At 40.2% G+C, this 20360-nt stretch overlaps 1 protein-coding gene across 1 annotated transcript in view; it reads right to left on the reverse strand.

Moving 5' to 3' along the window:
• The window catches only part of FMN1 (formin 1), a 419007-nt gene that overhangs the window by 300095 nt on the left and 98552 nt on the right, over positions 1-20360 (reverse strand). The window contains 1 exon segment of the mRNA XM_041746469.1: positions 1348-1526. Within this exon segment, the coding sequence (XP_041602403.1) occupies positions 1348-1526 (179 nt within the window).

Consider the following 20360-nt stretch of genomic DNA (forward strand, 5'->3'; position numbering starts at 1 on the left):
AATAAAAGCTTTAAAAAAAAAAAAAAAACAAAACCCAAAATCCACTTCAGCACTTTCAGACCCCAAGCCTCCGATTGCAGCAAACACAGCTTAAAGTAATCTGACCAATAGATGTCACTGTTACACTTCTTTCATTGACCACATCTTGAGATGCATGACCTAACTTTGGAGGTAGAAGGCCAAAACCAAAAATATTACAAATTTCCATTTCACTTCACAAAGGGCTGTAGATTTTCATCTTTCAGCTTCATTCCAAACCTCCTTTTACAATACCTGGGATGTTTCATGCTTTTCTAAAATAACAATGCTAATATGGTTATGAAAAGGGCCAAAGTTCCTCTGCCCTTGGGTTGTTTGAGAAAATATCCAGTCACATGAACGAACATTACAGATCTAACCCACGTTTATCAAACACATACTTCTGGGCCTGAAAGTAATGAGTTGGAAGGTATCAAAAGGAATCAAGGACATAAGATTGCCAATGGGCTTTAAAGTTAATGGAGAAAGAAAGAAAGAAAGAAAAGAAAGAAAAGAAAGAAATAGAAAATCCTTCTTGGATACCTAACGCTCATCCTCATCTCTGAAAAGAAACTGAGAGATGGGGTGGTGACAATGACAATCTATCAGGCCATCTACAATGCAGAAGCAGCTAAAACCCAGCCTACTGTTTTGTCTAGTGTAGCTGATGGTTCTATGTCAATACAGGGATGAATGAGAAGGGAGAGGGCTGAGTCATCTTGTATTTGCAGATGTCCCACCCACCTGTTCACCTGTTATTTGAGCCCCTGGAGAGAAAGACAGGTTTAGGAATGTGTGAGAAAGATAGGCTATTTAGATTGTTCTGGCGATGGGATGTCTGGGTGGCTCAGCTGTTCAGTGTCTGCCTTTGGCTCAGGGTGTGATCCTGGAGTCCCAGGATCAAATCCCACATCGGGCTCCTTGCATAGGAGCCTGCTTTTCTCTCTGCCTTTCATCAATAAATAAAGTCTTTTAAAAAAAAAAAAAGATTGCTCTGGAGGATGTTCTCAAACGTATGTTCTCAAATTTTTAGAAAAATGATATTAAGAGGTGAGAAGCAGCAAACGTCCTCTCACAATGAGGTTTAGGCAGTAAAACGGATGTGGGGAAAGCACTCTGAAAACATTTAGGTAAATTGTAGATACAGTCACATTCTAGCACACAAATTTCAGGCCATGGAGGTGCATCTGTATTCTGCAACCGACTGATTTTTAGACAATGACCCACACACAAAATGCAGCTTCAGCAGTTTAACGAACACAGTTTACATTAAGTGCATCTCTGTTGACTGCCAAGAATCATAGCTCAAGCATAAAGATTTCTACTTACATGGAGATCCAAGTACAATTCACTTTTGTTTGGCTTCTCTCTCTCCTCGTGGAGCAGAAATGGACAGGCTGGCCCTGCTCTATAGCCCAGGAACCATGCACTTCCATCCCTGCTGGGAAGGTCTCTGGTTGCTGTCTGCTCATTGAAACAATCCCGGGACAAGCCCTCAGAGGAGATGCCTAGACAAAAACAGGGAAGACCATCAGTGATGTGGTGGCTAGAAGAACACTAACCCAGCCATATCTGGGGACTCCTACATGGGCCATTTCATACTACCTCCTACATTCCTTCCTAGGTTGCACTTAGAGGATGCTTTCTCCCAAAAGAGCTTGATTACTCTTTCTGGATCACGCTAACAAAGAATTTAAAACATTTGCCCTCATACCCAATTTAAAAAGAGAAGTCTATTAGCCATACTCTATGTTCACTACCCTTGCTTACCAATGCAGGCTATACAGACCATTCTCTTTCAGAACAGAAGTCAGGAGGCCTGAGTTGCTGGATTCACTACTACAAGGTGTTACCTGAGTCATTTACTAGTCACTGGCTTGTGTGTTCTTCTGGAGCAGGAGCTGCATCATGGTCATCTTCATTTCTGGGGATAGAATTATCATGCATGCATGAACTACTGGGGACTCACTTTTCTCATCTCTGGAATGGGGGTATTGATGCTAGTTTTTAGCTATACTATGTTGGGATGATAATAGTCGAGGATGTGCCAGGCATTGTTCTCAGCCTTGTTCCTCAGTTTCTAAGATGACTCTATAGGCAGGCATTATCAGTGCTCCCACTTCAAATGGGGGAACTGAAGCACAATGAAATTAAGCAATTTGCTTCAGAACAAGAAATGGGAAAGCCAGGAATTGAACCCAGGCAGTTAAACACCAGAGCCCCTGCTCTTAATAACTAAATTATGTAGCCTCTGCCTGGCATTCTTGACATGGCCACACACCTTGTACAACAAAAGGACTTCATGGTCAAATAAATGTGAGAGAGGCTGCATGCCGTATCCCGTAGAGCCACGGTTCATGTTCGTGTATTAAAGACTTTGAAACGCCCTTTAGTAAAGAAGCAGAGCTCTAATAGTGTTTTCCCCACTTATTTGACCACAGAATCCATGTAAAGGATACCCATTAAACATGCTGGAAGCCACTAGTGTTCCACTGGAACGTAGTTTGGAAATTACTAGATTAGATCACCTCTAAAGTCCCATACAGCTCTCAAGTCCGGAAGTCTCTTTTAATTCCTGGTAAACAATCTTGGCAAAATATTAAGTGACCAGCCAGAAGGGTTTAGGCTCAGTATCCTCTGCAGTAGAGATCACTGTTGAATATATGCTAGAGCATTTATCACACCGAAGCCTTGCAATAGTGTTTCTTTGAGAGTGGCCCAAATCCAGCCAACGATTTTGGCCATACTGAAAACCTGACATACCAGGTGATTTGAGCTGATGAGAAGTTAGCTAGCAAAAGGAATGTGGGCTAACATGCTTCTCCTTCAGATTAGAGTAGGATTTTCGAAGAGAGAAAATTTGAAAACAGCCAAGGCTTTGCTTTTTGTTTGCTTGTTTGGTTGGCTGGTTTCCAATCACACTTCAGGGTGAAAAGTGATACAGGTCACGGCATCCCCACAGTTGCCCCCTGACAGGCTGTTTGTTGACAGAACACTTTTCTGTAGCCACTGAGAAAATGAGGATCCAAGACCTCAGGCACCTCCTCTGCAGACCTGGGATATCTGGAAAGTCATAACTGGGCTCTTCCCTCATTTCAGCCAGATGTCCTACAGTGAGGGCCTTTTTATTCACCTGGCCTCACCCCTGCCTTATACCCTTTACTACCTACTCTCTCCAGACAGACTGCCTCGTGGGCTTTTGCTCAGGGCCTCAGATGCTGCAGAGTGTGACTGCTCCTGCTCAGAAGACACAGAAAAGGGCTCCTGCCTAAAGAGACCATGGAGAGGAGAGGAACACCCTGCTAAGCATGTCCCCTCTATCCTCACAGTGACCCTGAGAGGAAAGTCATCCCGGCTGTACTTTAACAGATGGAGACATGAAAGCTCTGCCTCTGGTTAACTTCCAGTTATTGGTCTCATCTCCCTCCTTGAATACTACTGTTTATATCTGGCAAGAAAGAGGAAATCAACCTTTTTAGATGTGTGTGGGACCCTCACTATGCTCCCTCATCTTCAGAAATGTGTTAATTACTAATCCCATCCCCTCTTTCCAAATCCCTCTACTTTTCATCTTGATTTTGGGAGAGCTGCTGACTTTGGGTAAAGTTTCCCCAGATTAACACAACACAAAATGTAATATGTCGATCACAAACAACATGATGTACAACATCTAAGGCAAGACATCTATACCATCAGAGGCACATTGTCTGGTGACTGGACGTTCGTCATTCAGGTATAAAAGAGTGAGAAATGCCCATAATAACCAGGGTCTGGTGTCCCTGAATGAGATGCAGGTGCATGCACAAACACACTCACACACCCTGCAGAGGCTATCTGACACTTCACTGATAAGGTGTACAGCGCAATCCAATTCACTCTTTATGCAGAGGAAAGACAACATCAAGTTTAGGCACAGACAAAGAAAAGCAACTTCATTTTGGAGATAGTTTTCATTTGAAAGAGCTAATTTCAAACATCTAATATTTAACCAGACAATATCCCTATGAAGGAAGGAAACGCACAAGGTACAACGGTGACACGTAAACATTTCGGTAAAGATCATTAGGACAGGAATGGGCCAAGGTGCAAATGACAAATTCTCCAGTAGGAAGGACACAACAGATTTACAAAATAAGTCTTTGAATGGAGAGTTTTAATATAACCAACACAAGTTTTTTGAACAGTTGAAAATAAAGCAAATGTCCATGTTGATTAACATAGGTAGTGGCCACACTACTCTCTTCAAATGAATAAATTTTAATAAAGAGAAAAAAAATTACCTGAAATTAGGTAAGTATGTTTTGTCAAATGGGCAAATGTCATCTAATTTTATGACACCAATAGATTTTGAGGGGTTATATTTTCATTGAACATTTTGCAAAAAGCTTAGAACAGTCTCCTCAACTCAATCATGTCTTTCCCTTCCATGTGCATATTTTAAGTCCATTTTCCACTCCATATTTATTGGTTATTTTGTTTCTCAAAGACATTTCAATAGCTTGATGAACCACACATGCACACGGGGTTAATGCTACAACTGACCACTGTTTAATACGACATATAGCACAGACACAGTACAGGCAGGGCAGCTTACCTGGGGACCACTTTGAAAGTGTGTGCTTTTTCCCAACCATTCAAGTGATGAGCTGCACTTCCTGGTGCTAACCTATAACATCAGACTGGGGTTTTGCTGTCAATTATCAATACAACAGAACAGAAAGGAAAGGTAATAAGCCATTTCAAACTGGAAGCAGTTTATTCCAAAACAGAATCAGTGTCCCTTCCTGATGATGATGCTGCTGCTGATTGTTTCCATTGCTTCACTGACTCCCTGAATTATGAGTATACACCCAAGGCCTCTTCCAGTTGCGTCTGTAGCTCCTCCCACTGGCATAGATGTGTATTTCCCCCCGGTCCACGGATGTTGGATCTGGCCTTGTGACTTGCATTAACCAACTGAATGTGGGCAATGTGACAGGATGCTGATTCCGAGCCCAGACCTTAGGAGGCATTTTGTGGTTTTCCCCCTGCTTTGTGTTTCTGCCATCACCATGTGACAAGCATGTGCTAGGAAGCCCAAATGAGACACACAGAGAAGATCCAAACACAGTTCCGCCGCAGAATGAACCCAGATCAGATCAAGTGAATGACAGCCAACCAACTCTTCGGACAGTGAATGAAAACAATAAATATTTGCTGTGAGCCTTTGAGATTTGAGGCTATTCAAAATAGCTCCCTAATAGACTATCATCTCTCCCCACCAGAAGCACCGTCTCTATTAAAAAATTTGAACCATTTCAGCTGAGAGGGCTTAAGGGCTATTAATATACATTTTAAAAAATAATTCCTCCTAAAAAAATGATTTGACATATCAGGTTTTGGAAAATAATCAAAAACTCATGGCATATCCATGTCCTCATTCATACCAAGATTCACACTCAAACTATTTCATTAGAAAAATTAACTTTATTTAGCAGGCATTGTCTTTAATTATCTAAGGAACATATATAAATGCATAAATACATTTATACATGTGTATGAAACATACATATATAAAACATGTCTAAATCCACTTCTAAAGAGAAGTTTGCAAACATACCATATAATCAAATCTGGACAAAAGTCCCTAAGGAACAAAATTACAGTGCCTTTCAGCTTTCCTCCTTCAATTTTCCTGTCACACTGAGCCCTCACTTGACAGCAGTGATGAAGTAGTTATGCTTTCAAAAGGAGAAAGGGGGGGAAAAAAACCCTTAGCCTGAGACTCTCTTGAATTTTTTTCCTCCTGTGCTGTAGTTCCCAGGGCCATCCATCATATTGACTTAAAATAAATCCAAAGAGGTGCAGTTTTCTCAACCATGAATATCAGAACTGATATGTAAAGGTAGACGGGTTGTCTTCCATTATGTTATTCAAACATGTACTTACAAGCAAAAGACGGCAATCTAGATGTGCAGCTAATGGGAAGTGACATTGTTAAGTACTTGTAAAGAGGCTGTGTGCTTATGTGTAATTATTCATGTCTTTATCCAGGGAGACAGAGCTTTGGTGAAAGTATAGTCTCCTGGCTGGTATCTGTCAATTTGAGATCACCACTTGCCAATCCCACTGCCCCCATTTTCATTCCTTGTGATGTTGAATGATACAGTGTCCTAAGCAGATAGGTAGCTTTAATTCTAAGAATTCACCTTATCCATCCACTCCAGTCTCTAACTCCTGGCAAGAAGTCCATGGAAGGAAAACTTATGGGCAAGGACAGGCAGGTGGAGGTGGAAGGTGTACAAGGGCAGGACAAGGCTATGGGGTAGACCAGGAAGTAGGAAGGAATCCATATCCATCCAACCAATGCAATGTTTGAATTTCTAAAGTTATGTTTATAGTCAAATGACATGAAGTCAAATTTAGAATTAGAAGGGATCTTGTACGTCTCTTATCTGCTCATTTTATACCTGATGAAACTGAAACCAAAAAGTTTGTGGTATCTCCAAATACCCACCTGATGGCAAAGGCAGACTAAAATCCAGGTTCCAAGGAAATCTTTTATGTTATCTAGAGAACGGCATTATTGCCAATCCATGGATGAGAGAACACTGAGGTCTGATAAAAAGTAGATGTGAATGGTTTCACAGGTGGGATCAATTCCTGACTATGACTTTTACTAGTTGTTTGAAACCAGTGGAGTTAATAAACCTCTCTGAATCTTTATTTCCTCATTAATAAAATAAAAATAACTATGGGCACCCAGGTGGCCCAGGCAGTTAAGCGTCTGCCTTTGGCTCAGGTCATGGTTTCAGGATCCTCGGATGGAGCCCCTCATCAGGGCTCCCTGCTCAGCAAGGAGTCTGCTTCTCTCCCTCCCTAGCTCTCCTCCCCCCCATTGGTGTGTGTGTTCTCTCTTTCTCAAATAAATAAATAAAATCTTAAAAAGAAAAGAAAAGAAAAGAAAAGAATAAGAAAGTGCCTGCTAGTGAGCAGTATTCAAAATTGTTTCCTTCCAGGAAACTTTACTTGGGCCAGGGATGACAGATTGACGGGGGATGCAGACAAATCCCGATTTTAAATAAAGAAAAGAAGCCTGTACACAATGAGGCCATACTAAACATCACATACCCATATTAAGGACTATTTCTTTGACTAGGAAGATAAAGGGAAGAAAAATTAAGCTAATAAGAATTCATGGTAGCACTCCACTGCAGCAGATCCCAAATCTGCTTAAGTCCTAAAAATAGAATTCACATCATCAAATGCAATAGCTCCAAGTAAGTAAGTGGCTGATCATCCTCCAAAAGAGCAACTCCTCAGGGCATTTCCTTAGAAATGACATCCAATGATACATCTTCCCTAAAGTTCAAACACTTGAGCCTTGGGCCATGAATGAAACTATTTATAGGCAAAGATTCAAATGAAATAGCATTTTAAGGAGGTACAATAAATATATGTATATTTCTATGATTATTATTATACTAACTTCTCTCCATGATCTTTTCCTGCAAGGGATACAGATGTCAAGTGAGAGACAAATATTGCTTAAGTCAGGAAACTCATTTGTGGCTATAGTTATCCTGAATATTTTAACACCTGGAAAACAGGGGTGTGTTTTAAAGTAGCACAAATGATGCTGAGTCACTCTGCTTTAGAATGGAGGGAAGGTAGGAGAAGATGCTTCTAAGTAAGGTTTGGTGCAGAAAAGATTAAGAGAAAATCACATTTGGAAGGTTGTAGGATTCCCTGAGACATAAGAACCTCTGTCCATTTTCAGATAGTAAATGCTGAGGAAATTAGATGTTGGTACTTCAAATGCCTGTTTCAAAAAATCTTGGTATATTTGATGTTAAGGAAGATACTTGCTCATTAACAAAAAATATTACTGAAGTGAAGAACAAGAATACAGAACACATTTCTTATCATATTCATTCTAAATAAATTTGAATCACATTTTTCCACTTTATATCACATTGTTTCAGTTGTTATGGGAATAGCTATACCCATAGGGAATCCAACTCTTGAAGAGATATGACATAGCTACTAATTGTCTTAATAGCTAAGGAGGTATAGTAAAGAAAAAAAACTATAAAATACTAAGGCTTGGATTATAAAATATACGATGAGTTTTTTTAAATCTTTTTTCAAAAGGAAGGGATCTTAAGAGAGTCACAAAACATGAATATGCATAACAAGATTGAGACAAAGAAAAAAAGGTGGCACATATGTCAATATTAAGGGTAAACATTTAAGAGATTAAGAACACAATATGACTTTGAGTGTCCTGGAAAACAAAGCAGTTCTATTATCAAAAGGAGGAGGGGTGAGGCAGTGAAGGGTTAGAGTCTTGGTTTCTGCTCAGGCCAGTGATCTCTGTGTTGAGGGGTGGAGCCCCATGCAGACTCCCCACTAGAGTCCCTCAGCCTCAGCTCCAGCCCTGCTCAACTACCAGTAGGTCTGTCCCTGTCTCTCTGCTCCTCCCCCATGCTCTCTCTCTTTCTCTGGAATAAATAAATCTCTTTTTTAAAAGGAGGAAATGGGGCACCTGGTGGCTCAGAAGTTGACCATCTGCCTTCGGCTCAGGTCATGATCTTGGGGTCCTGGGATCGAGTCCTGCATCAGGCTCCCTAAAGGGAGCCTGCTTCTCCCTCTGCCTGTGTCTCTGCCTCTCTTTCTCTGTGTCTCTCATGAATAAATAAATTAAATCTTTAAAAAATAAAAAAAAGGGGGGGAAACATACATATTATTCAGGGCTGATCAAGATTTTTCTGATGTTAAATTATGAGAGAGATTGGTACATAATACAGTCAATTCCCATGTTGGCCTTAGCTCCATCCAGGCTGTTTTGACCAACAGTTGATTTCACAGAGCTAGTGATGCTGATCTAGTTGTCTACAAATAGGCTCTGTCCTTTGAACCAGAGAGGTTTGGAAATTATCTTGACAACCCAGTGATGTGAAAGTAAAGTAAAGAGTTCCTCAGCAGCACGACTAAGTAGTGGCTGCCCTGAAACAGATTTTTAAACGGCCTGCTTTGCCAAGTGTTTTAGAGACTAGAGCTTTTCTACCTTCCTTCTTCCAACGACCATCACTACTATAGAGCAGGCCTGCACTTGATCCCAACAATCTTAGCTGAGGCCTAATTTATCACTCCCTCTTTCCTCACAAATCTATTTTCTTAGGGGTGAGTGATGTCCTTCATATGGGACTTTTACTATGTGTCACATGCTTTATATACATTACGTGTTATTGAGAATCTTCACAATAATCCTGCAAGGGTGGTATAAATAATCACATTCTAAGGATGAGAAAAGTAATGAAACAGAGAAGTTAACTTTACCCAGGATCAAACAGTATGTAGGAGAATGGGTCCTGAACCCAGAGCCCAGAATTAACCTCCTACCATAAATAATTAAAAACTAAACAAAATATACTAAACAACTATTTTTAAATGTTTGATAGTAAGCAGTGTAGTTCAATAATCCTTAAAAGAGGTATAACAAGTGAAGTGAGCCTCATAATTGCTTGGGCTTACAGTTGAAGAGATGATTTCTAGACTAAAAATAATTAATATGGCCCAATGACCTATTGGGAAATATCAAGCAGTCTAACATATATAAAATTAGAAGCAGAGAAGTGGAAAAATATTTAAAGAAATACTGGCTGAGGGGAGGGGCAAGACGGCGGAAGAGTACGGTCCCCAGGTCACCTGTCCCCACCAAATTACCTAGATAACCTTCAAATCATCCTGAAAATCTACGAATTCGGCCTGAGAGTTAAAGAGAGACCAGCTGGAACGCTACAGTGAGAAGAGTCCGCGCTTCTATCAAGGTAGGAAGACGGGGAAAAAGAAATAAAGACACAAAAGGCCTCCAAGGGGGAGGGGCCCCTCGAGGAGCCGGGCTGAGGCCGGGGCAAGTGTCCCCAGGACAGGAGAGCCCCGTCCCGGAGGAGCAGGAGCTGCACCAACCTTCCCCGCGGAAAGGGGCTCGCAGGGAGGCGGAGCAGGACCCAGGAGGGCGGGGATGCCCTCGGGCTCCCTGGGACACTAACAGGCACCTGCGCCCCAGGAGAGTGCGCCGAGCTCCCTAAGGGCTGCAGCGCTCGGCGGGACCCGGAGCAGCTCGGAGGGGCTTGGGCGGCGGCTCTGCGGAGGGGGCTGCGGGGCGGGAGCCCGAATCCAACAGCGCAGGCCCCGGAGCACAGGGCGCCGGGACACAGCCCAGGATCCGGCCTCCCCCGGGACAGGCAGAGGCCGGGAGGGCCCAGGACAGCGAGGACGCTCCTGCCCCGAGCTGAGCAGATCAGCGGCCCCGCCCGGAGCCCCCAGGCCCTGCAGACGGAGAGCCCCGGAGCTACTGCGGGAGCTGACTCCAGGGCTGCAGAGCTGGCCCCGCCACTGCGGTTGTTCCTCCTGGGGCCTCACGGGGTGAACAACCCCCACGGAGCCCTGCACCAGGCAGGGGCAGAGCAGCTCCCCCAAGTGCTAACACCTGAGAATCAGCACAGCAGGCCCCTCCCCCAGAAGACCAGCGACAGGGACCAGTTCCAGGGGAAGTCAAGGGACTTAAAGTATACAGAATCAGAAGATACTCCCCCGTGGTATTTTTTGTTTGTTTGTTGTTGTTTTGTTTTGTTTTGTTTTTTTGCTTTTTGTTTCCTTCTCCCACCCTTTTTTCCTTTCTTTTTTTCTCGTTCTCTTTTTCTTCTTTTTTTCTTCCTTTTTTCTTTTTTCTTTTTCTCTTTTCTTTCCTTCTTTCTCTCCTCTCTTTTTCTCCTTTTCCCAATACAACTTGTTTTTGGCCACTCTGCACTGAGCAAAATGACTAGAAGGAAAACCTCACCTCAAAAGAAAGAATCAGAAACAGTCCTCTCTCCCACAGAGTTACAAAATCTGGATTACAATTCAATGTCAGAAAGCCAATTAAGAAGCACTATTATGCAGCTACTGGTTGCTCTAGAAAAAAGCATAAAGGACTTAAGAGACTTCATGACTGGAGAATTTAGATCCAATCAGGCAGAAATTAAAAATCAATTGAATGAGATGCAATCAAGCTAGAAGTCCTAACAACGAGGGTTAACGAGGTGAAAGAACGAGTGAGTGACATAGAAGACAAGTTGATGGCAAAGAGAGAAACTGAGGAAAAAGGGACAAACAATTAAAAGACCATGAAGACAGATTAAGGGAAATAAACGACAGCCTGAGGAAGAAAAACCTACGTTTAACTGGGGTTCCCGAGGGTGCCAAAAGGGACAGAGGGCCAGAATATGTATTTGAACAAATCATAGCTGAAAACTTTATTAATCTGGGAAGGGAAACAGGCATTCAGATCCAGGAAATAGAGAGATCCCCCCTAAAATCAATAAAAAAACAGCAAGAGACAAGAAATCCCTGACTTTTATGGGGAAGAGAATTAGGGTAACAGCAGACCTCTCCACAGAGACCTGGCAGGCCAGAAAGGGCTGGCAGGATATATTCAAGGTCCTAAATGAGAAGAACCTGCAGCCAAAAATACTTTATCCAGCAAGGCTCTCATTCAGAATGGAAGGAGAGATAAAGACCTTCCAAGACAGGCAGGAACTGAAAGAATATGTGACCTCCAAACCAGCTCTGCAAGAAATTTTAAGGGGGACTCTTAAAATTCCCCTTTAAGAAGAAGTTCAGTGGAACAATCCACAAAAACAAGGACTGAATAGATATCATGATGATACTAAACTCATATCTGTCAATAGTAACTCTGAATGTGAACGGGCTTAATGACCCCATCAAAAGGCGCAGGGTTTCAGACTGGATAAAAAAGCAGGACCCATCTATTTTCTGTCTACAAGAGACTCATTTTAGACAGGACACCTACAACCTGAAAATAAAAGGTTGGAGAACCATTTACCATTCAAATGGTCCTCAAAAGAAAGCAGGGGTAGCCATCCTTATATCAGATAAACTAAAATTTACCCCGAAGACTGTAGTGAGAGATGAAGAGGGACACTATATCATACTTAAAGGATCTATCCAACAAGAGGACTTAACAATCCTCAATATATATGCCCCGAATGTGGGAGCTGCCAAATATATAAATCAATTAATAACCAGACTGAAGAAATACTTAGAGAATAATACACTTATACCTGGTGACTTCAATCTAGAGCTTTCTACACTCGATAGGTCTTCTAAGCACAACATCTCCAAATAAACGAGAGCTTTAAATGATACACTGGACCAGATGGATTTCACAGATATCTACAGAACTTTACATCCAAACTCAACTGAATACACATTCTTCTCAAGTGCACACGGACCTTTCTCCAGAATAGACCACATACTGGGTCACAAATCGGGTCTGAACTGATACCAAAAGATTGGGATCGTCCCCTGCATATTCTCAGACCATAATGCCTTGAAATTAGAACTAAATCACAACAAGAAGTTTGGAAGGACCTCAAACACATGGAGGTTAAGGACCATCCTGCTAAAAGATGAAAGGGTCAACCAGGAAATTAAGGAAGAATTAAAATATTCATGGAAACTAATGAGAATGAAGATACAACTGTTCAAAATCTTTTTGGATGCAGCAAAAGCAGTCCTGAGGGGGAAATACATCGCAATACAAGCATCCATTCAAAAACTGGAAAGAACTCAAATACAAAAGCTAACCTTACACATAAAGGAGCTAGAGAAAAAACAGCAAATAGATCCTACACCCAGCAGAAGAAGAGAGTTAATTAAGATTCGAGCAGAACTCAACAAAATCGAGACGAGAAGAACTGTGGAAGAGATCAACAAAACCAGGAGTTGGTTCTTTGAAAGAATTAATAAGATACAGAAACCATTAGCCAGCCTTATTGAAAAGAAGAGAGAGAAGACTCAAATTAATAAAATCATGAATGAGAAAGGAGAGATCACTACCAACACCAAGGAAATACAAACGGTTTTAAAAACATATTATGAACAGCTCTACGCCAATAAATTAGGCAATCTAGAAGAAACGGACGCATTCCTGGAAAGCCACAAACTACCAAAACTGGAACAGGAAGAAATAGAAAACCTGAACAGGCCAATAACCAGGGAGGAAATTGAAGCAGTCATCAAAAACCTCCCGAGACACAAAAGTCCAGGGCCAGATGGCTTCCCAGGGGAATTCTATCAAACGTTTAAAGAAGAAACCATACCTATTCTACTAAAGCTGTTTGGAAAGACAGAAAGAGATGGAGTACTTCCAAATTCGTTCTATGAGGCCAGCATCACCTTAATTCTGAAACCAGACAAAGACCCCACCAAAAAGGAGAATTACAGACCAATATCCCTGATGAACATGGATGCAAAAATTCTCAACAAGATCCTAGCCAATAGGATCCAACAACACATTAAGAAAATTATTCACCATGACCAAGTAGGATTTATCCCCGGGACACAAGGCTGGTTCAACACTCGTAAAACCATCAATGTGATTCATCATATCAGGAAGAGAAAAACCAAGAACCATATGATCCTCTCATTAGATGTAGAGACAAAATTGACAAAATACAGCGTCCATTCCTGATCAAAACTCTTCAGAGCATAGGGAACAGGGAACATTCCTCAGCATCTTAAAAGGCAACTACGAAAAGCCCACAGCAAATATCATTCTCAATGGGGAAGCACTGGGAGCCTTTCCCCTAAGATCAGGAACAAGACAGGGATGTCCACTCTCACCACTGCTATTCAACATAGTACTGGAAATCCTCGCCTCAGCAATCACACAACAAAAAGACATTAAAGGCATTCAAATTGGCAAAGAAGTCAAGCTCTCCCTCTTCGCTGATGACATGATACTCTACATAGAAAACCCAAAAGCCTCCACCCCAAGATTGCTAGAACTCATACAGCAATTTGGCAGTGTGGCAGGATACAAAATCAATGCCCAGAAGTCAGAAGTATATCTGTACGCTAACAATGAGACTGAAGAAAGAGAAATTAAGGAGTCAATCCCATTTACAATTGCACCCAAAAGCATAAGATACCTAGGAATAAACCTAACCAAAGAGGTGAAGGATCTATACCCTAAAAACTACAGACCACTTCTGAAAGAAATTGAGGAAGACACAAAGAGATGGAAAAATATTCCATGCTCATGGATTGGCAGAATTAATATTGTGAAAATGTCAATGTTACCCAGGGCAATTTATACGTTTAATGCAATCCCTTTCAAAATACCATGGACTTTCTTCAGAGAGTTAGAACAAATTATTTGAAGATATGTGTGGAATCAGAAAAGACCCCGAATAGCCAGGGGAATTTTTAAAAAGAAAACCATAGCTGGGGGCATCACAATGCCAGATTTCAGGTTGTACTACAAAGCTGTGGTCATCAAGACAGTGTGGTACTGGCACAGAAACAGACACACAGATCAATGGAACAGAATAGAGAACCCAGAAGTGGACCCTGAAATGTATGGTCATCTAATATTCGATAAAGGAGGAAAGACTATCCACTGGAAGAAAGACAGTCTCTTCAATAAAGGGTGCTGGGAAAATTGGACATCCACATGCAGAAGAATGAAACTGGACCACTCTCTTGCACCAGACACAAAGATAAACTCAAAATGGATGAGAGATCTAAATGTGAGACAAGAGTCCATCAAAATCATAGAAGAGAACACAGGCAACACCCTTTGAACTTGGCCACAGTAACTTCTTGCGAGATACATCCACGAAGGCAAAAGAAACAAAAGCAAAAATGAACTATTGGGACTTCATCAAGATAAGAAGCTTTTGCACAGCAAAGGATACAGTCAACAAAACTAAAAGACAACCTACAGGATGGGAGAAGATATTTGCAAATGACGTATCAGATAAAGGGCTAGTTTCCAAGATCTATAAAGAACTTAGTAAACTCAACACCAAAGAAACAAACAATCCAATCATGAAATGGGCAAAAGACATGAACAGGAATCTCACAGAGGAAGACATGGACATGGCCAACATGCACATGAGAAAATGCTCCCCATCACTTGCCATCAGGGAAATACAAATCGAAACCACAATGAGATACCACCTCACCCCAGTGAGAATGGGGAAAATTAACAAGGCAGGAAACCACAAATGTTGGAGAGGATGCAGAGAAAAGGGAACCCTCCTGCACTGTTGGTGGGAATGTGAACTGGTGCAGCCACTCTGGAAAACTGTGTGGAGGTTCCTCAAAGAGTTAAAAATAGACCTGCCCTACGACCCAGCAATTGCACTGTTGGGGATTTACCCCAAAGATACAGATGCAATGAAACGCTGGGACACCTGCACCCCGATGTTTCTAGCAGCAATGTCCACAATAGCCAAACTGTGGAAGGAGCCTCGGTGTCCATCGAAAGATGATGGATAAAGAAGATGTGGTTTATGTATACAATGGAATATTCCTCAGCCATTAGAAATGACAAACACCCACCATTTGCTTCGACATGGGGGGACCTGGAGGGTATTATGCTGAGTGAAGTAAGTCAATCGGAGAAGGACAAACAGTGTATGTTCTCATTCATTTGGGGAATATAAATAATAGTGAAAGGGAATAGAAGGGAAGGGAGAAGAAATGTGTGGGAAATATCAGAAAGGGAGACAGAACATAAAGACTCCTAACTCTGGGAAACGAACTAGGGGTGGTGGAAGGGGAGGAGGGCAGGGGGTGGGGGTGAATGGGTGACGGGCATTGAGGGGGGCACTTGACGGGATGAGTACTTGGTGTTATTCTGTATGTTGGTAAATTGAACACCAATAAAAAATAAATTTATTATAAAAAAAAGAAATACTGGCTGAAATTCTCCAAATTTAACAAAAAGTATAAACCCACAGATCAAAGAAGCTCTATGAACCTTAAGGAGGATAAACATAAAGGAAACTATAAAAATAAAGTTGTAAAAAGCCAGTTATAAAAAGAATATTATAAAAGCAGTCAGAGAAAAGAATATTATATATGAAACCAAACAAAAGAATAATTAAGGACTTCCTGGCTGAACATCCATGCTGGAAGGCAATGAATGACAACTTTAAAATACTGAAAGATAAGGGAATAAAAGAGTCAACCTAGAACTTGACATGCAGTAAAAATATCTTCCAAACTGAAAGGAAAACAAAGATTTTTCAGACAATTAAAAGCCAGACAATTCATCTTCAGCTGACTTAAGACCACAGGAAATGTCAAAAAATTGTTAATTTTTTTTTTCTGGCAAAGGGAAAAAAAATCGGAAGAGGGGCACCTGGGTGGCTCAGTTGATTGAGGGTCCAACTCTTGGTTTCAGCTCACATCATGATCTCAGGGTCATGAGATTGAGCCTGCACTCAGCAAGGAGTCTGCTTAAGACTCTTTCTCCCTCTCTCCCTCCCCCTGACTCTCTCTCTAAAATGAATAAATAAATCTTAAAAAAAATCAGAAGAAAATTTGGAAAATACCAAAAATTATAAACATGTAAATTAATACACAGGACATTTTCCTCATTATTGAAGTTATTTAAAAATATAATTAACTGAAATAAAAATAATGTATTGTGTGGTTTATAACATATGGACATAGAGATGCTAACAACAATAGCAGCATATTCAAGAAGCAGAAATGGAAATATTCTGTTTTAAGAGTCAGACATTTGTGTGAAACAGTATAATTTAAAATAGACTGTGATAAATTAAATTTGCATATTATAAACTATAGAGTTATTGGTTTTTAAAAATGCTATCTCCAATGGTAGATATAACATGGAATCCTAGAAAGCACTCTAGCTAAAAGGAGATAGAAAATTATGTAAAAAGGAAGAAAAACAAATGGAATGTGGATTAAAACTCAACTATACTGATACTTACATTAAATATAAATCACCTAAACACTCCAATTTAAAGTCAGGGTTTATCAGACTGGGTAAAAAAGTAAGGCTCAATTATACATCATCTCCAAGAAACTCATTTTAAATATAAAATTATAAATAAGGTACCAGTAGAACGATGGTAAAAGCTATATATACAAATACTAATTACAGAAAGCTTGAGTGGCTATATTAATATCAGGAGAAATAAACTTTGAAATGAGATATGTTACCAGGGATAAACAAAGAAGCTTCCTAATGATAAGGAGTCAATTTATCAGAGAGAAAGAGCAATCCTAAACTTCCTAAGCTACTAAACTACCTAAAATCCTAAACTACCAGTTTGTATCTGGTAACAGAACTCAAAATACATAAGCAAAGCTATCAGAACTGGTCTGAGATATCTATCATATATCTGTCTATCTATCTATCTATCTATCTATCTATCTATCTATCTATCTTCACAATTATATTTGGAGATTTCAATACTCCTGTCTTAGTAGTCAACAGATCAAGTTGATAGAAAATCAGTAGGAATATAGAAGAACTAAACAACATTGCTACCAATTTTACCTAATTGATATTTATAAGATACACTACCGAATAACTACAGAATACATATTCTTTCAAGTGCATATGGAATTTATCAAAATCATCAACATACTGTACCATTAATAAATCTGAAAATATCAACATCATAAAAATATGTTACACTGATAAATGGAATTAAATTCAGATACTAATAAGTGGAACTACCTGGAAAATTCCAAATATTTGGAATTTCTAATTTCCAAATATTAGACACCATATTTGAAGAATAACTTCATAGGTCAAAAAAAAAAAAGAGTCACAGGGGAAATTAGAAAACATATGAGATGTAGCAAAAGTGGTGATCAGAGGAAAATGTATAGTCTTAGTGGTGGCTACTTTTTTCAGCAACCCTATCTTTTGCTACCTAACCCTCTTCCATGCTCCAATTCTTACCAGCTTCCTATACTACTCTTCACCCACCTTTTCCCTCTTCAGGCCTAGGGCTGGTAAATGGCTTTTTGTTGTCGCTAGCTTCTAGGAACCTTACAAACCCAAGCTGGTTTTCTTAATTGGTCTGGACATAATCTCTTCATTAAGTTATTCTCAGTTTAAACCCTTCTGAATGTACCAACTATTTTCTGCCAGGACTCTGACTGCTAGAGTCATTGGCATCAGGAATGGTGTTTATTTCCTACCCTGTAGCATGCTTGAGTATTACTAAAGCATCTAGGGTGCTTGCTTCCTTGATGCTTGCCATGCCCAGTTAGAATAATAGCAGTAATGTAATGGGCCAGTGTAATCTTTTAAGAGAAATCAAAACAATTAGACTCCTTTCAGATTATATTATGATAGATAAAAGGTAAATTGTCATGGTCCTAAAGTCAGACAATGATGGCATACTGCTGTCTCTTACAGATGAAGATGAATTGATTGGCATGAAAATAAAGCATTTTTTAAATCAATAAATGCATATTAGCTCCCAGAGGCTATGCTGATAATATTCAGTAAGGATACCATGTCTGAAACAGCACTTCTAAATTGCATCCCATGTAATAAAATTTATAAGAATCCAGTTATTCTCTGAAAGCCATCTGTTTCCTCACTAGCCAAAAGAGAATTTAAATGGGAGCATGGTATAAATCGCCACCCCTACATCTTTCAAATCTTCTATCGTGGCACAGATCTCTGCAATTACCCCAAGAATGTAGCATATGTTTTCAACTAGTAGAAAAAATATTGTGTCGTTCCTCTCAGAACACACAAGTCTGGAAACCAAAGGTAGATTAGCCCCTTACAATATTATACTTAATAAATCATTTGCATAATTTTTGCTTCTTATCCTGGCAACCTTGGGCTTGCTGGGTTTGGATCCTAGTGACCCACGGAGCAATGCTTCTACTAGGGAATGTAGTCATGATTTTCTTAGACAGGAAGCTAAGAGTGCAACTTGGCCATTTTAGGTTCTCATACATTAGAGATACATGTATTTGATTTCAGTGCCTAACAAAACAAATGTCTTCCATAGAATATTTTGAATTGGACCTAGAGTACTAAATGCCTATAGTACAAAAACATCTTTAAAAACCCAGTGGTAAATGTAAAGTTACATATTTTGAAAAATATTAAGGAACAAATAGTACAGAATGAATGTCCATATTAATATTGAAACAATACAAGGAAGCTACTGTGAAACAAATACTTTCTAAGATTCCTGGTAAAAGAGTAAATTGGAATACATCCTTGCAGAACTATTTGGGAATATATACCTGACACAGAGGTTGATGGTTATGGCTCAAAGGCCAAATACAGCACACAGGCCATTTTTGTATACCCTGTGAGCTAAGAATGGGTTTTGCATTTCTTTCATTTTTAAAGGAAAGGAAGGAGAAGGAGGGGCTGGGAGTGGGAATAAGAGAGGAGGAGAGGGATCCCTGGGTGGCGCAGCGGTTTGGCGCCTGCCTTTGGCCCAGGGCGCGATCCTGGAGACCCGGGATCGAATCCCACATCGGGCTCCCGGTGCATGGAACCTGCTTCTCCTTCTGCCTGTGTCTCTGCCTCTCTCTCTCTCTCTCTCTCTCTCTCTCTCTCTCTGTGACTATCATAAATGAATAATAAATAAATAAATAAATAAGTAAATAAATAAATAAATAATTAAAAAAAAAAAGAGAGAGGAGGAGAAAGAAAAGCAGCGACAGAGCCCTTCTGGCCTGCAAAGTCAAAAACATTTACTATCGGTCTCTTTACACAAAAATTTTGCTGACTTCCATTCTAAAAGGTTACACATGTTCTATCCTTTAACCAATAATGGTTTGTGTGCATCTGTCCTGGTAGAAAAATCATTTTGTTAATCAAGATCTATTACAAAGTGATATTAGGGGTGCCTGGGTGGCTAACTGGGTTAAGAATCCAACTCTTGGTTTTGGCTCGGGTCACAATCCTGCAGTCATGAGATGAGCCTCACATCAGGCTCCATGCTCAGTGTGGAGTCAATTTGAGATTCTCTTCCTCTCCATTTGCCCTTTCCTTTGCTCATGCTCTCTCTCTCTCTCTCTCTAAAATAAGTAGGTGAATCTTTAAAAAAAGGGGATAAGATGTCTATCAAAGTACACTTTATGAAAGTAAAAGGTGAGAAACTCAATGCCATAAATACCGCATAGATCCTTACTACTAAAATTATTCCCCTTGGTTTGGTGCTGAATTAGACACCATGGACAGCCAAAAGGAAGAATGGCACAGGACTCCCATTTCTCCAGAGGGTTCGCTTTTAAGTTCAAATAGATGGTTCATACTTTACTGTATTCATTTTGAAATATTTTCGTTGTTTTTCATTCACCCTTCAAATTATAATATGCCCCAAACAAAACAAAAAACAACAAAAAACCTAAGCCACCAAAATGAGTTTCATGTTTTCACATAGAATATTAGAAGAGTTGGGATCTTTCCATAATGCTTTGTTCAGCTAAATCACAATATTTTATTTTCCTTTATACGGTGAATTTACTTGGTCAAACAT

This window comes from Vulpes lagopus, chromosome 2 (genome assembly GCF_018345385.1).
Source record: "Vulpes lagopus strain Blue_001 chromosome 2, ASM1834538v1, whole genome shotgun sequence".
NCBI classification, from domain to species: domain Eukaryota; kingdom Metazoa; phylum Chordata; class Mammalia; order Carnivora; family Canidae; genus Vulpes; species Vulpes lagopus.